We start from the raw sequence: 25,910 nt of genomic DNA, 5'->3' as shown, positions 1-25,910 counted from the left end.
CCAAAAGGTTTACTACTTCTTGTGAAAGATGTTGATCACCTAATATTAATTTGTCAATTATCACAGTGATACTTTTGCAGAGAATTTTTAAACAGCAAATTTGAGCGTACATCTTAATGATTATGCATGTTCAGGTCAATCAGGAGCCAATACAAACACAGTGATAATTGTGAACTGTCCCCCGGTTATGCATTATGCATAACCGACGTCCATGACAACCTCGCCAGTCCACCTTAGCAACACAGACGCTAGGTCACACACGAAGCGCGCTATTATCACATGTCCACAAGTGTGAAAGAGTGGCCCTTGACTTATTTTCATAATCCGGAATTTTTACCCCAACAACTGCCAGAATAAAGTCACAAATATAGCTTATTTTGTTCACAATGATGGCCACACGTACAAGGACTCAACTACCGGTGGCCACAGCCACGGTAGGCCCAGCAAATTGGCGAGAATCTACCATCAAAGAAATCAAAGTTTCGCAGTCCACCGTCGACCGGAGTGATAAGGGGCTGGACTTGGGCCGCTCGATAGACCCATTGCCTTCCCTCCGTGACAACTGTGCCCAGCAGAGCAACACCGTGGTCAATTCCTACGTCCGAGAAACCAGGGCAGTCCTGGTGAAACTCAGGGAGAGTTTTTTGGACACTAATGAGGAGATCAAATGTCTCCTTCGCGGCAAAGAGGCTTTGGAGAAAAAGCTTGAGCACATACGGAAGGACATCAGTCTGAACAAAATGAGTACAGAGATTCGCTGCACCCGGCCAGGAAGAGAGAGGGTGAGATTCATGGAAAACATTGTTGATTTTTATCATTACAATACTTTAGTTAAAAGTTTTCATTGAAAAAAAATAGTTTATTGTTTCTCCATTTTTCTCAACAAAAATTAATTGACATATGTCATACATAATTATCATAATCCCAAACTTGTTCTGTCATTGTTATCAATGGTTTACTTTCTTGTCTTTGCCTGCCTTCTCCTGACTTCCCTAAATGGCAATATTTTCATATGATATAGCATCAATTACCAGATGAACAAATTCATTTGATTTGATTCTCTGAGGAGCAACATGTTCAGTTCCAGTGAACAGCAATGGTGGCTCAAATTAAACTTCAAAATAAACAAGCAGTATCTTTGACTCTTCTATGAGAGAGTGTATACACTGAAGTAGGGCCCTCAGATGGCCAGTCAGAAGATAAAATATTCATGGACTCTCCACTGAATATTGTTGATTTACTCAATGAGATACTATGGTGGAGCTACGTAGATGCCTGACCCCTGAAACCTAGCAACACAATACTAGGTTAGCAGAATCCTCTTTGAGCGTTTCAGGGAGCACCGACCGATTATGTATCTGATGTTGGAAATATTTGTTCAAGTAAACAGATACCTGTGTATCCTCAACTTCCAACCCCAATTAATAGTTCGGTTCATCTCCTCTGACTTACATCTGAAATGAATTTAGATATTTGGGGGGGTCGACCAAAACAGTTTCCTTTTTCAACTTTTTTTCATAGGGCTGAAGTTTGTAAATGGTTTTACATTTAAAAAATTACTTGAAGGTGATGTATATTTCATGTACTGTTTTAGAGATTACAGTTTTCACAGATAATTTCTATTATTTTTCTACCGACACTAGATATTTTCTTTCTCTTTGAAATGAAATAATCTGTATTAGGTACACATACACTGAAACTCACATTAACAATGAATCCACACACATGCAATACGGAGCACAATTTTAATAGATGCAAAAAAGAAATTCAGTGTATCTCATGGTCATTTCATTTTATAATGATGTCTGCAATTAATGTCCTAAGCTAATTTTAGTAGGTATGACCAACTGCTTCACCCAATTTTTCAGAAAATGAACCCAGACATCTCTAAAGTTACTTGGTATCGTACAAGCTTTGAGGCATTAATCACATGACTCCACAACCTGACTGCTTTTATCACAAGCTAGAGCGATCACAATCTACCTAGATATGAACAGTACTTTGGGGATTACTCAAAAATCTTTGGAGAGGTCCAAAGGTCCATGTATTGATACATTGACAAATGCCTTCTAAACAACCGAGGTTAAAAAAACTTTCAAGGTTCTGATAAAGTCTGCATTTTCTTTCATTTTCATTGATGTCTTTTTCACTGCTTTGTTTAACACTACGGCTTGTTTAGATTCAAATTGATATCTTGTTTCATTTTCAGGCAAAACAAAAACTGTTATTTGAAATGGTAATGGGCCATTATGCATGTATCATGGATCTTTTATACATGTTAATGAGTATAGTTGTACCAGAAATTGAATCATCAAAAAAACATCACCAATACGGGCAATTCACCATAGTGCGCCACCAAGAGTTTGCAACGCAATGGCCAATCATAACGCGCGAAATTTGTCAACCCTTTCCAAGTGCGCATTGGGTCGACAAATTTCGTGCATTGTGATTAGCTAACGTGTTCCAACAATATTGGTTGCGCACTATTGTGAAATGGCCGTATTCAAACTACTAGATGTGGCTTATGAATCCAGTTTTTTGGTCAAATTTTTAATATTGTAACCTGAAAGTGGGCACCAAAAATTCTAAACTTTAAATCTTTACTTTTAAATTCAGTTCCCCAAACTTGTGTCCTATTACATATTCAGTCAAAATCTCACCCGTTGTTCATTAGTGTGACAAAACAACTGATCATGTTGTTTGATTGTCTTTGTTTATTGTCTTTTCAAGGAGCGTGATGGAGCTGATACTTTGCTTGATCGAGAGCTACGCCATCTGCTGCAGCTGAAAAAAGCACTAGAGGCACAGCTGAGATCGGTGCAGAAACAGCTACAGGTAAACAACCAATGTGAATTAGACAAAGTCAGACAGATGGACTGATGCCACAAGGCCAGATGGATATATATTTGGATGTTGACCAAATGACCAAACGAGAATAGTTCATTAGCTCATAAATATGTATGAATAATTATACTGCTCATTTAGATAAAGTAAAGATGTGTGAACTCTTGTTTGCAGCTAGTATGACTTATGAGGCAGGTATTTCCTGCATGTACTTTTAAAAAGGAGTCTTATATGTCAACTTTTGTCTAATTTTGCAGATTCTTGATCAAGTACGCAAGAGACTGAATGCTGTCATCCAAGAACGCAACCGGGTTCTTGACCTCATCTGCCATGCTGTGTCCTCTGTCACCAATGGCCGGGCATCGCGCAACAACGGTCGCCACTCACGCCAGGAAAAGAGTGTGACCATGACCTTTGGCGCCAACGGTCTGGGCTACACCCGCCAGATTGACCAGAACATGAACGCCAACAACGGTGGGCGGTCCAGCAAGCTGGACGCAGGGGATGGGGACTCGAATGAGTTGCCCATTGACCCCCTGGGACCATACACCCCAGAGGCCTCCGCTGCCATCGACCAAGCCAGGGAAGCTCGCCACCGGTCCATGGGCTTGAGACGCGAGATCCGCGACGCGATTGAAAATACCGAACGCCTGCAGGAGACAGCTCACAAAGCTGTCAACAGCGGGATGAACAAGAAAGTGGCCGAGACCATCACACTCCGGGTAGGTTTTGGGATGATGGAGAAAAATGTCTTGGTTTGACGTTCATCCCTGAGAGAAAAGTAAAGCAAATTTTTCAGATTGCTGGAATTGTGCAAGTACATGACTGTCAAGTCTGTTTATATTAAAATTGAAACAACACAGTGAATAATGAAACTATTAATAGATATGAACACTGGGGGATTCTTTTTAAAAAGATGCATCTGTTCAAACCTTGATCAAGTTTACTTATCATGTATCTCTATAAGTTTAAGATTAAAGACACAATATTAAATAGAATTGTTACATAGACACCATACTTTAAGAATGAAACAGAAACTCAAATCCTTATGCAAGATTCCTCATGCAAACAAAAAAAAATCAGAAAAGGCATATGTGCATTTCCTCTGTCATACAAAGACACCTTCCTGAAGAGAAAAATGACTTTGATGTTGGACTTTTTTTTCCTCAACCTGTCACCTAGCAACACCTGACAGTGGCAGCTGGCGAGAACCGTCATGCCATTCATCGCTCCCAGCGTTGGTACGACTCGACGGAAAGAGCTCGTTACTACACCGTGGGGCCGGAGATGCAGTCAGATCTGGAGATGAGAGAGAGATTGGACCGGCCGCTTGTTCGCGTATATCAACGTCACCCGGGGACCAACCTGCCTGAGGCCCAAGACATCATCAGAGTTAGTGGGACCATTCATTCACGATTATATTCTTAATGGGACTTTAAAAGTGATGAGTTAGTCATCAACAAAGTCACATTTCATGGCTTCTATGAAGCATACTTCTCAGATTTGAAAATGATTTACATACACCTGAGGGGGTTCGGGTTATAGATTGTGTTTTTGCTCATTGCTTTATCCATCATCAAGTTAATAGGTGTTCAGTGAGTTAATACGAGAGAAAGCCTGGCTAACAATTAATGAGTCATAAATACATGAAATTCATTTGATTTCAAGCAAACCATGGCTGAATCTTATCCTGAAATAGCTTCTAACTTTTTTGATTTTAAGAAATGATTTTCTGAAAGAAAAACATAATCGTATTTCATTATCAGAGAATAAAGGTGCCTTTGCCCAAGGAAATCAAAACGGAAATAGAAATACATGCAGACTGTATTTCTGATGATGGGAAAGTTTGTTTTTTTTGCCGATTCCAGGGTGCTGCTGGATTGGATAAGTCTCTACTGACAACAAGCCGCAACATCGCCATGCTTCAAATGGCTAACAACCGTCTGCAGGACGACATACGACATAAGAATGCTGGGGCTAGTGTGGACTCCTCCATTGTCAGGATGCGGCGGCGTCTTGCTAATCATCGCTGGGTCATGGGAAGCGTGTAGAAGTATAAATCTCGTCACTACGACATCTGACCTGTGATCATGTGGTACATTTTGGGGTGCCCTCTGTAGATATCCAAATTATTTTAAAGTGAAAATGAAGAGTGGAAGGTAAAACAAGTTGACCTTAGTACAAGTTACTCCCCTTTAGATTGGTGAGACTCATGTTGCTGATTTACTATAAAGAAAGCTTAAATAATTCTAAGATATAAAAAAAAAACCCAGATACTGCTTTGCGATAAAAATTTAAAACTACATAACTGATCATTTCAAAGATCTTTTTCAAGACAGTAATTAAGTACTGACACCAATTGAAGTTTGCAGTAATACTGACTAGGAAGTTGGATCATGAAAATATTGAGAACTATTTTAAAGACAGTTATATTAAAAAAAATCTGTGACCCTAGTTGTACTTTGTCACCGCCTAGACTAGCTTATAGCTAATGTAAAATCCCGAGGAGGTTGTCCAAATACTGTACACACGTATGGAGAACATTTCTTTACTGAATGTACTGTCAACAGAGGGCGTCCCAGACTGACAGCCTACAGCTTGATGATATCATTGCACTTTTAAAAACAATTTTTAAAACGAACTTAAGTCGATTAAGTTGATTACTACTGATCCATTTCATTGAATAATTTTACTTCGTGTATTTCAAATTCCTGTTATGCTGAAAAGTAACATTGGATTTTAATTATTACTTTCACTGTTTTTTATTAGAAACTATGCACAATTAAAGGCAACAACTTTTTTTTATAAGAAAAAACATTTTTGCCAAATGCATTTATACAATTCCGTCCATGTACAGGTGCTTTGTTTTAACTGATGGAAAATCTTTTGGGGGTTAAAAAAGGCATTACCATTGTGGAAAGTTTTGCAGCTATCAGTAGGTATGCAGGAGTATTTGTTCTAAGCAACCAAATTGTGTGCTTGTTTATTTTTCTTTACGAGGTCGGGAGTCCTCAGGACTGATTTTTTTGTTTTTGTTTTTTTGGCAGGTTTCAGTCTTTTTGGCTGCAAGTGTTTTGAAGTATGCAAGGGGGATTATTTGGAATAAATTCCAAATCAAATTGATTACTTCATGTGCTTACAGAAAGGATGATTTGTAAATTTATTTTGCAAGAAATGTATATATTGCTGATTCAAGTTAACAAAACTGATGTAAATAATTCTCAATAATCATGACCAAAATTCTGTAAATGTTTTGTACTCGCGGCATCACAAAATCCTCAAAGGATTAGGTGTTCTGAATGGATTTAAGTTCTTTAAGTTCCTTATCTAAATCCACATGGTCAAATCAATTCTCTGAATTCAGGATGAAACTTGGTTTACCTCACAATAACAGGGTTCAAGCACATACAATTTGATTTTGTTCGGCATGATTTCTACCAAATCAAGAATGTGGAGCGAGGTTGGTTTTCTTTCCAACACACTGCTGCTGTGCACTGTTTGTTAGTTTAAACTTGTGCTGTTTATGTTTCATCTTTTCAGATTCACGATTTTAATATTTTCATCTCGTTTTGGGTTTCCAACATGGCATCTGACTGCGCTGCTTTTTGGATTGTAAAAACGACGGTTTGAAATGTTTTACTCTAATTCATTCTACACGTTGATCACGCACAGAAAATACACCACCATTACAACCATTACATTATTACTTGTATGAGTGGCAGCATGCACACACATCACAGAAAGCATGAATAAAATAAATAAACTGCCTTATTTGCTGTCTTGCTTTTTGGTATTTCCTTCTGAGTCACTGTAATATTTACATTGTTGCAGTGTTGACAGCAGACGCAGATTAAAGATGTGTGAATGAATATTTTGAGTCTCAGTTAAGGTGAAGTTTCCCTGATGCTTATCAATTCCTACATGTTAACAATAGACTAAAAGACCCAGGAAACCAGTGAAATGCCCTCTCCACATAATTTGAGACTTGATAAACAGTGCCCTCAACTGGTCATGCACAGAGTGGATAAAAACACAACTTTAATAACGACCTACCAAAGCAAAATTTTTTGTTATGGCTTCTTACATCTTCAATTAGCAATTTATTATTCACTTATCTCTGAATCCACAATTTACATTGTACAAGATATTGTAATGCCTGCAAGTCAATAGTAAAAACAATGCGGCAATTGAAATGTGTTGGCAGGTTAGGCATTGCTGATTATACTGACAATTAGTTGACAATGACACACAAATGAACCCAGTGTAATAAATAATATAGAGGTTCACACAGGACAGGGAGGGGAAGATCCAAAAACTACTCGATTTTGTTACCGTTGAATTCTGAGGAAAATAGTTGTACAAAAAGTGTTTCTTCTACGTTACTATAATCCATGTCATGTTCCCTGAAGACACAGTGAGGAGGACAATGGTTTGCCACATCACAGGCACCAGACTGCTTCGGACCTGACCAGCTATATCTCATTCTGGTTTCGTCTGAAAGCCTTGGCTGCAACATGCAACATACACGCGCTTATGGAAGTCACTGGCTAGTGACTGTAAGCCACTTCCCATAGACAGGTGTGCTACTGTCAGCCTCAGCCATGACAACTTGGTGCAGTCTACAATCCTCATTCACTAGTGTCAAAAATAAATGGCTGCCGGTTAATACGAGGGGAAAGAAAGGATGAAAAAATATTAAAAACCCATAAATGTCTTGATAACATTTTCTAGATCACAAAGCACACCAACATTGTAACATTTTTGCTATTCTTTGTGTGGGCATGTACACTTTACAAAAAAATCTGTACAGTTATGCAATTTCATTAGATTTTACTTTTTTTATACAAGACAAGTGGTTTGGTGATTCTCGATAATGCTAAACTGCCCTATTGATTCATCTACATGATAAAGAAACACATACCACACAAAACAAACTTGTGGGACCTTGGACAGTGTCTGAATCAACTGACTGTGGCTACGAGTATGAGATGTAGCTGCAGTATGCAGTGCACCAGGGGCTTCAATAAACACATGATGTTCTTAGCCACAGCCATGACTTTATGACCTAGCCTTAACTGTTAGTTGACCTCACCTGTGCTGCTGACGTTTACGGGGGTGCTTATAGTTCCTGTAATTTTGCACTGAATTATCATATACAGACTGGGATAGAGGTTGTGAACTGTCAGCTGAAGTATTTTTTTAGGTAATACTCACGAGAATCTATAAAGAATTGCTCCAACAAACTTTATGTGCACTGAAATTGAAACAGTTAATAAATATTCAATAGAAACTCTATTGAATAGAGGAATGTTGGTGACTGTCGAATTCATATGCCAAATTAATTAACTTAAGAAATAAGTTCCATGTATCTCACATAAAGAATACATGCAACAGCATTATAAAAGTACTTAGAAATGCAAAGATGACAAGTGCATTTAGAATTTAAAGCTCTAATGTTTTGGAGTATAAAGTTCAACTAAGCAATATCCTGTCCTCCTTCCTTGCAAAACACCCCAAACAACAAAATTACAATACACTGAGCTAGGCACAAGACTTCCCACCACTGCGAACATCTAACAGAAGAAGTACGGTGCAATAACAATGGATGTGTTTCTTTTGTTAGACGTTCGTAGTGCACTTATGCAAGTCTTTGGAGTAAAAACCACGAACACTGCATAAATGAATAAGCAATTGGATCTAGTTAATTACTTGTGCCAAGATTTATGATTATTAAATTTGTATGATCAAGATGACATGTTTTAAACTGCCCTTGTAGTTGCAAAACCTACTTCTTCCCGGAAGACTTCTAGTGAATTTTTTCTACCTTTTGTGAAGTGAATAAGCTTGTCGCTGAAACAAAAACGGCCTTGAAAATCTACCAGGCCATCGGGTAGAGCGTCAAAGTTTGAGAAATCAAAATAAAAGGATAAAAAATCTATGTGAAGACAGTGCTTTTACTTAAAGTTCTGCGGTGACCAAGAAAACAGGAGATTGTTCTGTCTGCTGAAAATCATTTTTTTACTTATGTACATCCATTGATGATTGCACACTTTGTCATGACTGCCACTAACTGACTAGCATCAACGTGAAAGTTGTCAGAGTTCTTTTCAATCAGGAACACTTGCACAGGAACACAATCCAACAATGAGGTTGGGTGAATATCAACTTTAGACTCGCATCTGAGAAAATGTTGAAGATTAGGCACCTTCGAGATGGCTTCAAGTTTCAACCATGTGATTTCCTTCCTACTTTTCTCACAACCTGGTGCGATTTGACGACAAAAGAAATAGATAACTTCAATCACAGAGATTGTATTCCTTAGCGTACATGTCACAACAAAGTTACTAAGTAACAATTAAAACAGACAAAATGATTACTGTTATAATGTCTGTACAATGATTGTTCAAGCTGTCAACGATCAACAGTGGTTGAGGCCACATCGGTGTGTTCCTCTTCATAGTCCAAACACAACATAGGTCTGTGTACATGTACTCTAAGTTGAAAATTTGCTACACTTGCTGTAGCACTGCTGCAATGCACACTACATGCTATTTTGGTTGGTAACCTGGTATTACTTTCCATGCCCAAGGCCATGTCCTGATTACTTTGCCGCAGCTCAAAATGACGCAGGACTCTAAAGGTAGTGGCTGTGCAGCCGTCATCGACTCGTGTGTAATTTCAAGCCGCAGCCAAATAATTTGGAGATGGCCGGATCTTGTCATAGTAGAAACACTATGACTGCCCCCGGTGGTCAGTCACAAGGAGTAACAGCAAGCACAATACTTGCACTGTTACAACTGGGCCTCCAAACTGTACTTGAATTGGACGATTAACAGGTGGTTGATGGTGGTTACAATGTAATCCATATCATAGATTTATTGGTTTTTCTAGCGTTTTTATACAAATCCTGCGGGTTTTGTATCTCCTGTCCATAAATGTAAGAAAGAAGAGAGAAAACGGACGTTCATAATACAAAAAGACCCCCCAAAATTACATTTCACATCAAATGATGCTTATGACCAGGGAAAATACATGTACATATACAAATGCATGCTAGATCCTCAACTTTCATTTAAAAAAAAAAGTTTCTGCATTTGACACTGTACTTTGCTTTGTCTCCCAAAAATGAGTACCATTTTAAACTGAACTCCATGTGTTCTTGTCTGTGTAACGCAGAAAACCAAAAGCCTGAATCATAAATTGGTCCAAAAGGCAAACAAAACAATAAGCGAAATGTCTGTAGCCCTGGTAAAGTGACAAATATGATTTTGGAACAATCACCACAAACACAGGAGCGAACTAGTTCAAGAATGTTGGTGTTCAATATACTCTGTCCAAATCAGAAGTCACGAGGACACTTCTCACAGAAATGCTAATGTAGCCCTGTCTGTAGCCCTGTACAGAACCCTTTCTAAGTGCACTAAACTTGCTTAACATTCGCAAACAATGATTCGTCCTTTTCGCAACAATCTGGGTGTAACAGTTGGTAAATGTTTACCGTTTTCAGTATTTAAGCACTGAGTGGCATCGTTAAACATTACTGCATTTGGTTTCTCTTCAGAATCATGTTCATCAGTGCAGCCTACTTAAAATGCGATAAATGAAATATATATTTATATAATATAACAATATAAAAGGGATCACGGAACGTATCAATAAAGACATTTTTATACACAGTACCACTTATTACAAACAGACTATTTCTTACACAGAATCCAGGTTCTCCATGTGTGCCACCCACAGAGGGAAGAGGAAAAACTTCATTTTTTTTCCTGACGCTGCTTGGCGGAAAATGAAATGCTAATTAGAAATATCAACACTAGTCTAATACTGAACCCAACATGGCTAGCAACCACAAACATTATGTACAGCCCTGCACGCTTACCTGGTAGCCGTCAGTTTTTAAGACTTTTTTTTTTTCTTTGTGCCAAAAATTCATCTTTCTTCTCACTTCAGTTTCTTGTACTTTTGGACAACAAAGTTGGAGGGCTGCATTTGTCAGAAGAGACGCACGGAAAACCATTGCACAATCTCTGTCAAAGCCTGATACGTGTACGTGACTTTTATAATCAGTCCACACCCTTTGTCATCTTTTCCAGTTCATCCGGTCGTTTGGGGAAAATTATATCATGTTTTTGCTTGAAAAAGTTCTTAAAACACCAAAGGGCTTTCGTCTTCCGACTCAGCAGCATCAGGAAAAAAAGAGACTTGGCCGAAAGCCAAAGAGAAGTGATGGTTCTACGGGAGACGATCGTTAGCATGGACAACCCTCTTTATTCTGTGGCTGGTCTGTGTTGAGTTGGTTCCCCCGTGGTGCGGCCGGCTTGTGTTGTACTCCCGATTCGGCTGCATTCAGATCCAAACTGTGGGGGGGAGAACAACCATCAACGTGGGCCTGGTAAACGGCAAAGTTGTAGCATCCAACTACTTCTGCAATGCAAGTAACTTCATTTGTGTTCTAGTGATACAGTACAGTAAATCTGTCAGCCTATTCAACACTTGGAACCTTGGAACCAAATTGTTGGATAAGAGTAATTCTCACAGCAACAAATAACAGTTGTGAAGAAAGCAAAAGCAAGCAACTATGAAGAGACTAACATTAACTTCTTACCTTCCATCTTGAATGTTTTGATAAATTTTCTTAGCTGTGTCCAGGAATGCCTCTTCTACATGCTCTCCTCTGCAAAGAAGACAATCACAAGAAGAGAGAAATGAACAGGTTTTCATTTCTAGTACTGCGTCATGGCCTTCTCTTGGGCAGAGAAAATGTCAAAGAGGGCAAGGTGGTTTGGTGAAAAATGTTGAAACTATTACATCAATAGAAGTGGCCAGATCAAACAAGTCAAAGCCTGAAAATAAATTCAAATAAATGAATAAACTTACAGAAACCCTAATCTGAACAATCATCCTCAAAAGAGGTATGAGGCTTGGGCCATTTTCCAATACTCAACTTCGGCTCCGTCTCAGGTTTCAACTGTTTTTTACTAGCTGACTTTGAAGCTGTAAGCACAGTAATCAGTCTAATAGTGCCACAGAACATCAAATAAGATGCAAAAAAGCCAAAAATTACAGTAATCCAATTTAATTTAAATGCTTCAGGCCCACAATCGGGGATTGGTTTTGGGAACGAAGCCTGAGACGGAGACGAAGTTGAGTATTGAAAACGGCCTTGAAAACAGTCAGTTCAAAGGAATAACATATGCAAACATTCCATGTGCACTATTCCAAATCAAAATAGGCACACTTGTGCTGAGAAAAACTTACTTCCATCGACCAACACTTCCAACAACTAAATGTTCTGGCATTTCATTCTGCTTCAGAGAAGAGTATACTCACGTCTTTGCACTAGCTTCTAGGAATAATAAGCCATTCTCCTCTGCAAACTGCTTGGCCTCTTCGTACGTGACGTCCCTCTGGGCTTCAAGATCACACTTGTTACCAATCAGGAAGATCACCTTGACGCAACAGAATGTAGGAAAAAGGACACAGGTGTAAGGGTGAACTTACAAAAGGCTAGCAGGTTGTTATAAATTGGAAAAGTGCTAACTGCACACCCATGACTTTGAATATAGTGCAGGACTGGTATCACCGATGTCATGAAGGTACAACTGCTAAATGTGCAAGTGTATGCCTTATTAAGCAATGTATATCTCAAAACATTTAAGCATGGCATTGCGAGAACTGAATAAATCCATCAACTTCACATCCTCTGGAATAACAGAGAAGGCAACATCTTTTAAACTGACTGGACATAAATGTGAACAAATCAAAGATATTCTATGACCATATTGTTCTTGTAGATCAAATCAACCTGATCTATGTGCCTCAAGCTGGACAAAGAAAGGGTGCTATTTTTAGCAACGGACGCTCCTGAACTTCGCTGGTTCATGAACAACTAGGAAATGCACATATCACGGTCACATCGCTACCAACAAAACAAGGCTCTTTCAACTGATGAGGAGCTGCTTCTGCTTGAGGCAGATTGGCAATCTAGGCTGGGCTCTTGTCCATTTCAAAGTTTGTTCATGAAGGGAGCTTGAAGGCCATGTGTATGTACGTGTGTGGCTTTCTGCCTTTTTACTCTGGGAGGAGATTCTCAGAAAATGAAAAAAGCTGGAATTTGACTGCGTGCAGCGCGAAGGCCTTTATGGCACGCCGGCCCCAGGAAAATGGTCAACTTTAGATGATCTGTGGTAGACCCCTCCGGGACACATTTTACAATAGATACATTTGTGAAAGTCCATACTCTGACAAACCTAGCCTAACCTTTTTATTATTTGTTAACTTGATATGTGTTATACATGTAAAGACCCACCACATAGTTTTGTTCATCACTTATGGTTTGTCAAGTGCTTCAAAATACAAGTCAATTATGTTCACGTGTACCTGACAGACGATAATTTGTTTTCCAAGTCTAGAGTTCGCTGTTGTATTTCAACGATTCTGCACTTGCTGTTAGGGCATTTTTGCCCTGGGAAGTGTAATTAATTTCTAATGTTACATCGCACCACAGCCTTACCAGGTTTTGTCAATTTCCAAATAAATTCGGACAAGAACACTCTTTCTATTTTGGCCTCAATCCACTCCCATCGCTGGGAATTTTAATCCCTTCGTCGATGTGCTTCACCTCTCCTTCTTCTTGATAAATGATGTCTTTAAGGGCAGACATGATGATGGAAATGTAACGATAAGAAACGTCTACGGTATGGTTTTCTGTGATAACACACAAAAATTATTCAGGGTACCAGGCGCAGTGGCTTTGCGTGGCAGTCTATACACTCGTACATGTGGTGAGTAGCATGAAAAGTGCACAGTCATTGGCTTATATGAGGATGCATCATGAAAATAAGCCTATCAGAGCGATTGTGACACCGACAGTTACCTGGAAACGAACACATTTCCTACAGAGATGGTTATTGGTCGGTATTGGTTTTTGTGAGCGAAAAGAGCCAATGGAATGTGTCACTTTATCTTATCTCCCTGTTCTAGCCTGGTACCGGTTCAGATCTGTGTGTACGTTTACAGCGTGTGCCTAAACTACATATGAAGGTACAGCATGCATGGCCCAACACAGTGCCCTCCGTGGTCGATACGATTTTGATATTCTTGGGACGAAATAAAAATGACGTGACACATGGAAAGTAAGCAACGGGAAATGCAATTTCATTTCATTTCACAGCAAATTGAGGCTCAATATTATCATATCTAATACCTAAAAAGGCGGAACTTATTTGCAAAAGCGAATTGTCAAAGTCCCAAAAGCGGGAATCTGCCAAGAAGTGGAAAAATCTCATCCCTGGTATCTACGTGTGTCTCCATATATGACTCACTGTGTTAGGGTTGGTAAGATTCCTGGCGTCCGTCAACCAGCTACTGAGATGGTTGTATGTACTCCTTCTTGTGATGTCGTACACCATCAGGGCACCAGCGGCTCCCCGGTAGTAGCTTCTTGTCACAGCTCTGAGGAAAGACACAATGGGAAATGAGTGGATTGATAGCACAGGGAACTGTTTCAACTTTCAATTCACAGACCCTCCCATGTGTAAATAAAAGACTTGCCGCCCAAACTTTGAAAGGCAGCAACAACAACGTTTGAAGATATATGCACCACGCTTGGTATTCACTGACTGGGCATGACATTGTGATTTAGATGTTTTTCCTTTGATGCTGCGTAATTTGACACAGGACGACCCCAGACTACTCATATAAATGAGTCCTTGGCCGTGTCCGAACCAAGCTTCCAGAGCTATGGCTAGGTCTATTGTCTGCGCGTCTCCATACATTTCCAATGGAGCGAAGACTTAGACCTGGCTCTAGACAAGAAATTTGGGACAGACTGTGGGACAGTGCGGATATAGGAGATAAAATGTGGCTTTTACACAGGCATGACGAACAGCTGCAAATCTTACATTGTATAAGCATATGATTATCATTAGCATGCACTGCTGATTTGCTGATTCACAGCTGGAAATACACATTGGCTCACTCGCCCATGGCTTCCCAAACCAACTCAATGATGTGTCTGAATAACCTTGAAAAATATCCTACTTTAATGCATGTATACACTTTATGCATGCGAACTGAGCAACTTCCCCAGTGCTCACAACAAATCCATCAATGTCTGCCATCCACCAACTTCCTTGTTTAAATATTCATGATTCAATTCACGGCACTCGGCGCAGGACTTTACCTGAATCTCTCCTGGCCGGCCGTGTCCCATATCTGTAGCTTTATTTTCTGGCCGGACACCTCGATTATCCGAGTGCCAAATTCTACGCCAATTGTGTGTGGACAATCCGCCATAACTGAAAAAAAAAAAAGAATATCATAGAATGGCTAATTTGAGAGGATTAAGTGGGCGACACAAAGAACAGTGGAGTTTCCTTGCCAAAGGACTGTGGGTAAACCTGAGCTATGAACAAGCAGAACTAAATTTATGGAAGATGGGTATTTAACTTCGACAAATAAAGATGATGACCATATGCGACTGTATCAAGGACATTGCAATCTTAGTTTCTTTATTCAGAGTTTTTCTTCCCCAACAGATTTTATTATTACTTTAAACTCAGAAAAACTTACGAGCTTTCTTGGGTGGGTCAGGAACTACTATGTACTGTACCCTTGCTCACTTGTGCAGATATCTTTTACGATTTAATTAAAAAGCTTACCAGGGTCTTTTAGCAGGACAGGGGAACGAAAAAAAATTGTAAACGACATGGTTACACTATACCAAAGACGGTGGATCACATTATACTTTTGAATGTAATTTTATACATTATAAATGAACAAAATAGAAATCAACACAATCAAGAGCATAAGCAAAGAAAATTCCAGAAATATCACATTACTAGGCAAAAGAACAGAGATAATGTAGCTAAAATCAAGGTCCTGTGACCCCTAATCCAAGGGTGTGTGAAAATATAATCTAAGATTAGATGATTTAAAGAGTGTTCGAGATAATCTAGCGATACATCTTTCGAAATCGGTACAGTTTTCAAGAGAAATGATACCATTTGTTGTCATAAGCAGGTTTGTCTTGTGAGATACAAATGGATACCAGTGCACAATACACTGTGTCACAGATAGGCAAGGAATATAAAGGACTAAATTACCAGAACCTCCATTAAACTATATGCAAAATCAATAAAAATCAACATAAGGGGTAAAATTGGCACATCCTCATTTGACGGGTAGTACCACTTGACCTACTTGTAGCCAAACTGCAAGGATACAAAATGTCGTTAGTTCCTTGGGGGATATCTGTCATTCTTGGGCTTGATCAACCTCCCAATGCTGCCGGATGGAAGCTGACTGTGCGTCCTTTGGGAATTATTGTTTCAATAATGGAAAATCTTGGGTACTGCCCTCCCCTGGGTCAAATGGTCGATGAACCATAAGCATGATAAGCATGATGCTTGGCGGAAGCACACATGTCCATTATCATTGGGGAAGCCAAGCAAATGAAGCATTCAATGCTTCTGGCCAGAAAAAGAGCCACTCAAACATGTGTGTGTTGAAAACACACTGCATCAACACACTGCATGATTTCAACAACATCAGGGAGGTGTATTCTTAATTAGACTACGGAATTACAAAGGTTGTGGGGGAATTTCTCTGCAAAGAAATTCAAGAACAATTGAATTGGCAACACCTTTTATCTTTTTCAAACTTTCATAAGAAACATAAATAACATCTTTGTCTGACTAAAGTGGAATAATTACCACTCAACGTTAAGTAGTATTTGGAACGGAGAAATGGAACGGGCAAAAACGACCACATACACCGACTATAAGGACAGAGGTTAAAAGCTTATTACTACCTTAAGAAAAAAAAATGGATAAAAATGCAAACGTCTTCCTCTATTTTTTTTACAACAGACTTTATGAGCAGTTGACACAAATTATACTTCTGTTAAATTAACTATGCAAGTTGGTGGGTACCGTAATTTGTGGACTATGCCGCAGAGACATTTTAAGCGTGAGAATCAACGAGTAGTGGTTTCTATTCCAAAAAAAATGGTATTCTGCTGTGTATTAAGCTTGAAAAAAAATGTGCCCACTGAACTTGGCAGAGCAACTTTATTATTATCCTAAAGTTCGCAGCTGTTATTATAAATAGGCAATTTACTTGTACGCAAATATTGAAGTGTTTTAAGGATGCAAGGAAACAAAAGTGATAAGTATTTTCCCAATGTTTTAGTTATGTACAGGTTCTTTTATGGCCATTACGGCTGAGATATGCATCCACAAATTCTTACAAAAAAGGAGAAATTTTCACATCCAATGAGGTAATTACATGCACTTATCCCATTCATATATTATTGTTGTAGAAGAGGTCATGACCCTGTGTATGTGCATGGACACATGTCGAGACTGGGAACCAGTCTGCACAAAGTTTATGATCAAAAACTCAAAAACTTTGTTTGAAAAATTGGCCATGGAAGAGGCAACTTAAAACCACGTCAAACTGGAACATCACATATAAAGTGATCTTCCAGACTTTGGGGTGAACATGCCTCTTAAAAGACCACTAAAGCTCTGATCGCATGCAATAGATCACATGCAAATAGACACTTTCATACACACAAGAATCATGTGTAATTATTTTTCAGATAATTAGTTTTAACACATCACCTTACAAGGGGTTAACCCTAAAAGAGCTGGGGGGGGGGAATTCCCCACCCCCTTGACATTTTTTCCTATATCATTGCAGTGCCTTTTTCAAGAGCTGAGACTTTAGGAGTTTTAGAGTAACTCTCTGCAGTCATTTTGACACTGATTTGGTGAAAATCGAACGTACTATTGTGGCACAGCACCCATTTTTCTGAGACAAATGCATACTTTTTCCATTGTGGCACTCAGTGCATGTACATGTATACTTGTAACTTCATCCAATTGAGTTCAAACTTCACATTTACACTGATATTGAGTGTCTTTACATGTATGCCAAGTTACAAAAAAAAAAAAGATCATGGTACAGCCTAGTTCATGGGGGGGGACATGAAATCCACCCCCCACCCAGCTGTGAGAAGGGCCAAAATAACCCGCCTCTTTTAGGGTTAAGGGGATTTTTATATAGATCAGCTGAAATTTGAAACTCACAATCAAACACTCAAGCTACTAAGTTTACTATACTCTTTTACTTTCCATTCACTTATTGATATAACCAACTCCGATTACATCCAGTACTGCAACCCTGATCGATAATGTTTTCATAAATGATATTGCTTCACATAAATCTGAAATATTATCAGATCTACATGTAAGTGATCACTTGCCTATTATTACATATGGCCCATGTATTACAAAGAAAATGAATACAACCAGTGTTCTTGCTAGGACCATTTTAGTGCCGGGTAAATTTTTGGATTACAAAGCATAGTAGGCACAGTTCTTAATGCTTTCTGATGCTTAAAATACGATCGAATTGGTACAATTAAATTTTCAGAAATATTTCAGTTCATTTTTTGGAAAATCCGTGCTGGGTGGCACAGCCAATTTCAACCCTGAGTGCTGGGCGGAAATTTGCAGTACCGAGTGGTTTACGGCGTAAACACAAATTATATAAACAATACTTACACAACTCCAGTGCGTTTAATAACGAAAGTACAAATAATATCGTAACAGATTGACAGTTACTATGACAGAAGCCAAGAAAAACTATTTGGTAACTTCTTTGGAAAAAGAAAGGAATAACATAAGGAATACTTGGAAAAGTTATAACTTAGCCCTAAACAAGAAAACCATGAAGTCAAGTACTACTAACTATATTAGTCTCAATAATAACACCGTTAATCAACCACAATCCATCGCAGAATGTTTTAACGAGTTCTTCACCAGCATTGGACCCAAACTGTTATCCACAATTCCCCGCAGTGATATTGATCCTGTTGATTATAGTAAAGATAATTAACCTCACTCCCTTTTTCCTAACTCCGATCACCAGAGATGAGCTTATGAGGTGCGTAAATAAATTGCCGGCTTACAAAAGTCCAGGCCACAGTGGCTTTACTGGAATTACCAGAAAGCAAATTGTGCCGTTCATTTTAGCTTAAAAATTTTTGCTTTAATTTTCAATCTGTCGTTTGAGTGGTATAGTGCCTGATAAACTAAAACTTGCGAGAGTTGTTCCAATTTTCAAAAATGGTGACCCTCGTACCATCTCAAATTATAGTCCAATATCCATACTTCCCTGTTTTTCAAAAATTCTGGAACGTTTGGTTGCTGATTGCCTAAAACTCATTCCTTAAAGCATTTGACATCCTCAGCAATTCTCAGTATGGCTTCAGAGCAAACTATTCTACACAAATGACTGTTATTGACCTTATAGATAAATCATCCAGTCATTTGATACATCACAAAATACAATTGGTGTTTTTCTTGATCTGTCCAAAGCATTTGACACCACTGATCATGATGTATTACTTAATAAACTGTCGAAGTATGGGGTTAGAGGGATTGCCCTGGACTGGTTTCTAAGTTACCTTTCTGATAGAAAGCAATTTGTCGAGTGGGAGCATCAAAGATCAATATCCCAAATAAATGTGGTGTCCCCCAAGGCTCAATATTAGGTCCCATTTTGTTTCTCTTGTATTTATGCAATTCATCAAATACATTGTCTTATATTTTATTTGCTGATGATACTAATATCTTCTACAGTTGTGACAATTGGGAAGTAGGTTTAAGAACTGTGAAAAGAGAACTACAAAAAATTTCTACATGGTTAATAGTACAAGATTGTCATCCAAGTTTCACATCTTTAGTGCACGAACAAGTTTCTCCAAATCAACTGTAAGATACCAAAGCCCGATTTTATGGAATAGCTTAAACTGCCTATGCCCAACACCTACCGTTTATCAATTCAAGAAAAATCTTAAAGAGCTCCTTACTAACCAGTGATTTTAACTCATGAATATTCATGATACTATTTACATATAATAATAAAGACCAAATTTCTAACTCTTAACTGCCTCAATCCTAAACCAGCTTATTGTATTTGTATTGTATTGTGACAATTGGATGTAACTTATATTTTGTCCAAAACGTGTAGAAATGGAATGGTCATCGTAAGAAGGGGTGATGGGTCTCGTATCAGCCTCAGCTTTTTTCCCAGCATCCTACATCTTTGTTTATTGTATATGAATTAATATCATAACATTGTGAATCTTTGTTCCTCTGAATGTATTTTCATTCTTCATCTAGCTGCAATGTTAACAAAGATGTAAAATAAACCAAACCAAACCAATGTTCAGTGTCATATGGACCAATGTACTTACATTTCTTTTCTGTGAACTGGTGTAGTAAGCATGACTTGCCAACACCCATATCACCTATAATGATGTACTTGAAGATGTAGGAATAGTTGTATGGCCCACTAGCCATGGCGTAAACGCTGTCAACAAGAACAGAAAAATGAATTCCAAATTAAGTATGTACTACTCTAGTCTCGTTTCCAATTGAAATCATTTGGCCTATCTCTACAACTAAAACTACTGAAGAAAACTCTAAGATCATTGCTTGCTGGTAATATGATACTAGTCATCCTTTGTCTAAATCATGATCCTCCATATCATAAAGAATCCAGTAGAACAGGAGTTTTTCCAACATGTGGGATGGATTTTCTCAACTACTCATCATATACTTCTGTGTGTCAGGATGCTATCACGGTTATGATTAGGCCAAGTGAATGTGCAAGCATAGCTACATATTTGTTAAAAACAGATATAAGTAAATTTACAGCTCTGATATCGATGGCATTCTACACCAGTATCACTTGGGGCTAAATATTCTGAGCAGCCTCTGGGAGAACTACTTAATGATTATGCATGATGCTAAGGAAGCCGAGGGATATGTAACCAGTCAGCGTGTAGCCCCTCACGCGAAAACGATCTCCGAGTACATGGGAGTTCGCGAGAAAAAACGAGAATACAGTAGTGTCCCTTCAACCCGCCAGGAAACCTGTTGCTTCATTCGTGGGTCAAAATGGCTTGGTGAGTAGATAGTTTGACGTTTTTCACTATCAGTAAAGTTATGTTTTGGCGATGATCGACAATTTCCCAACGATTTATTTGGACGCAAACTTGCTTAGTGTTTTTCACGAAAATTGCAGGCCTCTTCTTTATTAAGTGCACCTGACTGTTTCGCAATAAGTGGATAAAAGTGAGACTTATAATTCTTCAGGAAAAGGATTATACATCCGTTTAATACCAACATTTTCACTGCCAGGCCAATCAAAATTTCAAAGTTTTATGCACTACTCACTCAGCGATCCCAGCAGTGTTTACATTTTTGCGAGACGAATGGTAAGTCTGGTTCCCTATTAAACGACCAACATTTACTAGGTTTCCTTCAATGCAAAGTCTGGGTTCCCGATTTTGGTCACACACATTTACGCGTATGTCTGATGTCATTTGATTGACCAGTATTAGAGAGAATATGTCAATCAACCAATCACAGATAGTCTTTCACGAAACACATACAGCAGTTTTCTCGGTTAACCTCACGAAGTCTAAACGTGCGATAACGAAATATTTTGGGTGCACTTGAATGTTTCGCATCGACTTGAAAAGTAAAAACTTGTTAGGCCGGATATATGACATATCTATCTTTCTGCTGTTAAGAAGATTCTGCCGGCCAAGATTTGCATCCACTAAAACCAGTTTTTTGTACCCTCATTTTTACAAACGAAAGCCTACGTTTTACGGCCAATATCCTTCAAAAGAGACTGTGAATATTTGTATTTTTTACAAAGGACATGAGACTGATATCTTAACTGTTCATTTATGTAAAGATATTCCATTCTTAAAGGTAACACAAGGTGGTATACAATTTTGAAAAGTCCACAACATGGCTCATTACATATGCATGATTCAGACAGCCGTGCATACGTAGCAAATGAAAGGAGCAGCTTTTACGGGTGCTGCGCACTGACTGTAACCCAGATGTTGTGCGGTAGTGCAGCTGTCAACATGCCATCTTTCTTAATTAACAGTTTGCCTGTGACACTGAAGAAAAGTCCAACTGAAGAAACGGAATATTTGCAATATTTGTGTTCCTGCCAGTGTTTTAAAGCCATCAGTGCTTACTAAAGATAGCACTTTTAATGACAAAAAAGGAAAGAATTAAGCATTGATCCATCACAGTTTTTGTGAGGCATTTGTTATAAATTTAAGCAGGACTTCAGTAAGGGATGGGGGTTTCTGTTCTAAGGAAACAAGTTTAGGAAGTACATGTAGACATTTAGAGTCAAGTTTTGGGTGTTCAGGCTTGTCACTGGTCAGTGCAAATGCTCCGGAATGATGCAGTGACGCGGCTCTTCCCCCCCCCCCCGGCTTGGATTGTACAGACAATTGCAGACACACGTTGTCGAGTCATGAGACTAGACCAGCTTTATTATGATTATAAGCCGACAACAACTAACTTTGTATCTGCTATCACTGTTCAACATCCATCTCGTCGGGATCTATCACCCCGAGTAAAAGATTGAGCTGCCCGCAAATATGTTGAGGCAGTGCATCAACAGAGAGTGCTACTGCAGCTCTCGTAGAGAAAAAAAAGATTCACATGCACGCTTGAAATCGATCACGCTGACCAGAGAAGAAAGACTTTTTTGGCTTTATATGACACTAGAAAACTGATGGTCCAATATTGCATTCATTCTGAAGTACCTGTCAATTTTTTTCATGTCAATCTCATAGATTTAGGAATTGGTCATACAAGATATTGTAAATTTGCCTAATAACAAAGAGAAAACAACCCGTAAGACAAAAGTGGCAACAGGGGAAAAAGGAAGGCTGCACACACTAACTAGTGGGCCCAAGTCAAGAAACAGATTTCTTTTTATTCTGGGTTTAGTTTAGAAAATTTGATTAGCCCCAATCCATGTTATCTATTTTGTAGGTTTTCCTCTGCTGTGGTCTCAGTCAGTGTATTATGTACTTTTAACGTGTCACATGATGTCATTAACATTTATTGACTAAACAAAGCGCTTCAGGGGTGCGAATAGGACCCTTCGTTTAAATATGTATTCAAAGTTTCAAAATGTTAATGGTTGTCAAGTGAGTAAATATGAATAAAAATTAGTCGTGGATCCATTTTTAGTATTTGTTTTTCATTTTTCTTCCCAGAAGAGAGCTAGATTACTTGGGTTGACACCGAGTTGCCCATATTCATGAATAAAGGTAATCAGTGATGGGATGGGATATGCGCCAACCTGATAAGGCACAGACATACACCCAAGGGTGTGGGAGGGGTGTGGAAAGGGGTGTTCATTAACTTCTGATGGTGGCTGCAGGCTGTACAAATAACACAGAACATGGCAGTAACTGTTAGAATGGAATTAGGTCTACCAGTCCCAGGAAGGTGATTTCAGAGGACAGTGAGACTATTTGTCTTCTCTTAAGAAATTATGTGTTCATTATTATGATTACAGATCTATTTTTGGAGGGGGATTTAGAGACAAGGTGGATGGTTAATACGGAGTCATGGGGTGTACAGAAGAAAGGACAGACCACAGGAGGATACGGGGTGCCATATTTGGTGTTGAACATTGGGCTCGTGAGGACTGTCAAAACAGATAAGTAAATAAACAAAAGACACATTACAGGACTTTACTTGTAATTTATTATGCAAGGATGTTAAATAGTGAGAGACCGAGGAACCTCGTGTTGCAAAAAGTAAAATTACTGTTCTTTATTAAAATTTATTTCCCTGTTCCTGATTTAAGAACGTTATTCAAATGAACTGGAAATGACTGCTGGAAGCGGTTTAAAATGCTGTACAAATTCACAGAATATGTGCTGCTGCAATGCCAAACACCAGGACTCACACTTTCAATGAATATATTGTGCAGCACATCCATGTTTTAGCCACTGTAGATTTCATAGACTCGAGCTGCATAGATTTAGGCAGGAATTTTTACACACACAAGGTCGAGCCCACTAGTAAAAGCTGCCTACTCCTGGGCACAAAAAGTAGTAACATTTTGTGTGAATTGCTTCAATGACAGACTGTGAGTTGTAAAACTAAAATCAACTCTAAAAAATTTCAACTGCACTGTAGTTTTCTGGAAATCTTGTTTCAAAGCCTTAGGTGCACAGGAATAGGAGGGTCGATATAATGATTTTGGGTCATCTCGTACCCAAGTCATCTCGTACCCTGGTTAACTCGTACCCGGGTCAACTCGTACCTGAGTCAAGTCTTACCCAAGTTAACTCATACCCAAGTTAACTCGTACTCAAGTTAACTCGTACCCAAGTTAACTTGTACCTCCTTACGACTTAGTGATTTCTATTACGAGAAAATTTCTAAAAATATATTCCAAATAAATTTTAAATACTTTATTAAAATTAAAATAATTTTTTTATTCTTTGCAGGTAAAGCATATCTCTTTTTGGAAAATGTGGTGGCCCTGAAAAGGGCCGTTTGGTTTGAAAGTGGTTGCCCTGGAGCTTGCAGGTAGAAAGAAGCTGGGACGTCGTCAGCTCCCCAACCTGGTACCGCTGCCAGATCTTGAAAAGCTTCGCCTGCATTGTCTTGAATCGCTTTTGCTGGTACCGGCAGTAACAATTAGACAAATGATATTTTTTCATATTCATCTCAATTTAATATACCCAACAATACAAGTCAACAGAGCAGAGAATATGGGAACGTGCCTTCATTCCTCTTTCGTCATTCGTGGCCGGGAAAAATGCTTCCATTGGTCAGATTCAATGTGGAAATTCATAGGGTATGAGTTAACTTGGGTACGACTTGGCTCGGGTACGAGTTAACCTGGGTACGACTTGACTCGGGTACAAGTTAACCTGGGTACGACTTGACTCCGGTACGACTTAACTAGGGTGTAAATTTTGGGGTACCAGTTGACTCGGGTACGAGTTGACCCGTTACCGACATGATTGAGGATACTGACTAGTATGACTGAGCAGGATTTGCCAAAACTCCCATTTTGCCCATTGCCATGATTGCTTCTTCAGAACTACAGACATAGGAAGTGAACCACTGACCTGTCCATTAAACAAACCCGTCAAATAAACCTGATTTGCAAATAACCTACCGCTAAACTGGGTACGACCCCCGTGCCCGTGTACCTCACAACACAATCACGCAATGCGATAACCGCAAAAGCCATAGGCCGGCGGGCCGCATACCGTACCGACACGAACGCTGTGCTGTAGGCTCGGCCCGTGTACAGACTGGTACGGCCTTCCTTCATGTACAGCCAGACATCTGCCTCGGGTTCAGAATCTATGGAAAATGACTACCACAGGCTAAAATTGTGAATACTTACGTTTGATCTGCTCCTGTCACTTTACAAAGCGAATCTTGTTCGTTTGTTTTTGAACCAAATCAAGTTCAAACCCTGAACCAGACTCAGTGAAATCCAAAAATAAATGTTGTATATTCACTGCGATAAATGCGGAAGATTTGGCTCTCGTGACCCTAAAACCAAGATGGCCGCCTCGCTTCGAACCACCCTCTGACGTCATAACCAATTATTCAACGGCAACTATCTCGATGAGTATTCCTTGAAAAATTTTGACACTTTGAACATTTCAACAAAAGTTAAAAAAAAATAGGTAAATTTCCTGGACAGAGATAGCTATAAGGAAAAAGCCTTACTCTGACTCTAGACGTAGGATAAGAGTGGTTCCGATATTATTCTTAATAATACCTGATAGTGATAGAAGTTCCTCCAGGTCTAGAAATACCATGAAGGAATTGTAATACCACTAATGATGATTAATTGATTAAATTCATTTAGAAATAAATCCAACATTGATAATAACCAATAAATTCTGGAATAGGAGGAAGTGCATGGTAAATTTTAAATGCTCCTTCATCTTTCCTGCTCAGCTAGTAAAAGTCCTGCGACGGGCGCATTTTTTAAAATTTCACACAACACGGCTATAAAAGGAAACTGGACTGAGTCGAGTAAGGGTGTAAACTTTTGAGCATTTACTTTAAAGAGGGAAGTAAAGTCCGGCATTTAGTGGGAAAGCTTCCGCTAGTCTCCTCTCAAGACTGGAAACAAAACCCTACCGAAAGTAATAACTACGAACGTGTAAA

The 25,910-nt window shown here is 39.0% G+C and overlaps 2 protein-coding genes across 2 annotated transcripts; one reads left to right on the top strand and one right to left on the bottom strand.

The window, feature by feature from the left end:
• Positions 1-233: 233 nt before the first annotated feature.
• On the top strand, positions 234-6,615 carry ccdc105 (coiled-coil domain containing 105). Its single transcript, XM_022229401.2, has 5 exons — positions 234-782; positions 2,731-2,835; positions 3,102-3,566; positions 4,027-4,236; positions 4,713-6,615. Exons 1-5 carry the CDS (start codon positions 387-389, stop codon positions 4,893-4,895), a joined length of 1,359 nt encoding a protein of 452 aa, XP_022085093.1. The 5' UTR covers positions 234-386; the 3' UTR covers positions 4,896-6,615.
• A 3,305-nt stretch (positions 6,616-9,920) lies between these two features.
• rab14 (RAB14, member RAS oncogene family) lies at positions 9,921-25,313 on the bottom strand. Its single transcript, XM_022229403.2, has 7 exons — positions 25,132-25,313; positions 20,120-20,235; positions 15,035-15,149; positions 14,175-14,304; positions 12,181-12,299; positions 11,456-11,524; positions 9,921-11,207 (listed from the first exon to the last, which is right to left on the bottom strand). The coding sequence occupies exons 2-7, from the start codon at positions 20,223-20,225 to the stop codon at positions 11,099-11,101; spliced, it is 648 nt and encodes a 215-aa protein (XP_022085095.1). The 5' UTR covers positions 20,226-20,235; positions 25,132-25,313; the 3' UTR covers positions 9,921-11,098.
• Positions 25,314-25,910: the final 597 nt, after the last annotated feature.

The sequence above is a fragment of the Acanthaster planci genome, linkage group LG11, assembly GCF_054643075.1.
Source record: "Acanthaster planci isolate LZ-2023a linkage group LG11, COTS_SCS, whole genome shotgun sequence".
In the NCBI taxonomy this organism is placed as follows: Eukaryota; Metazoa; Echinodermata; class Asteroidea; order Valvatida; family Acanthasteridae; genus Acanthaster; species Acanthaster planci.
This window is presented reverse-complemented; position numbering and strand designations above follow the sequence as displayed.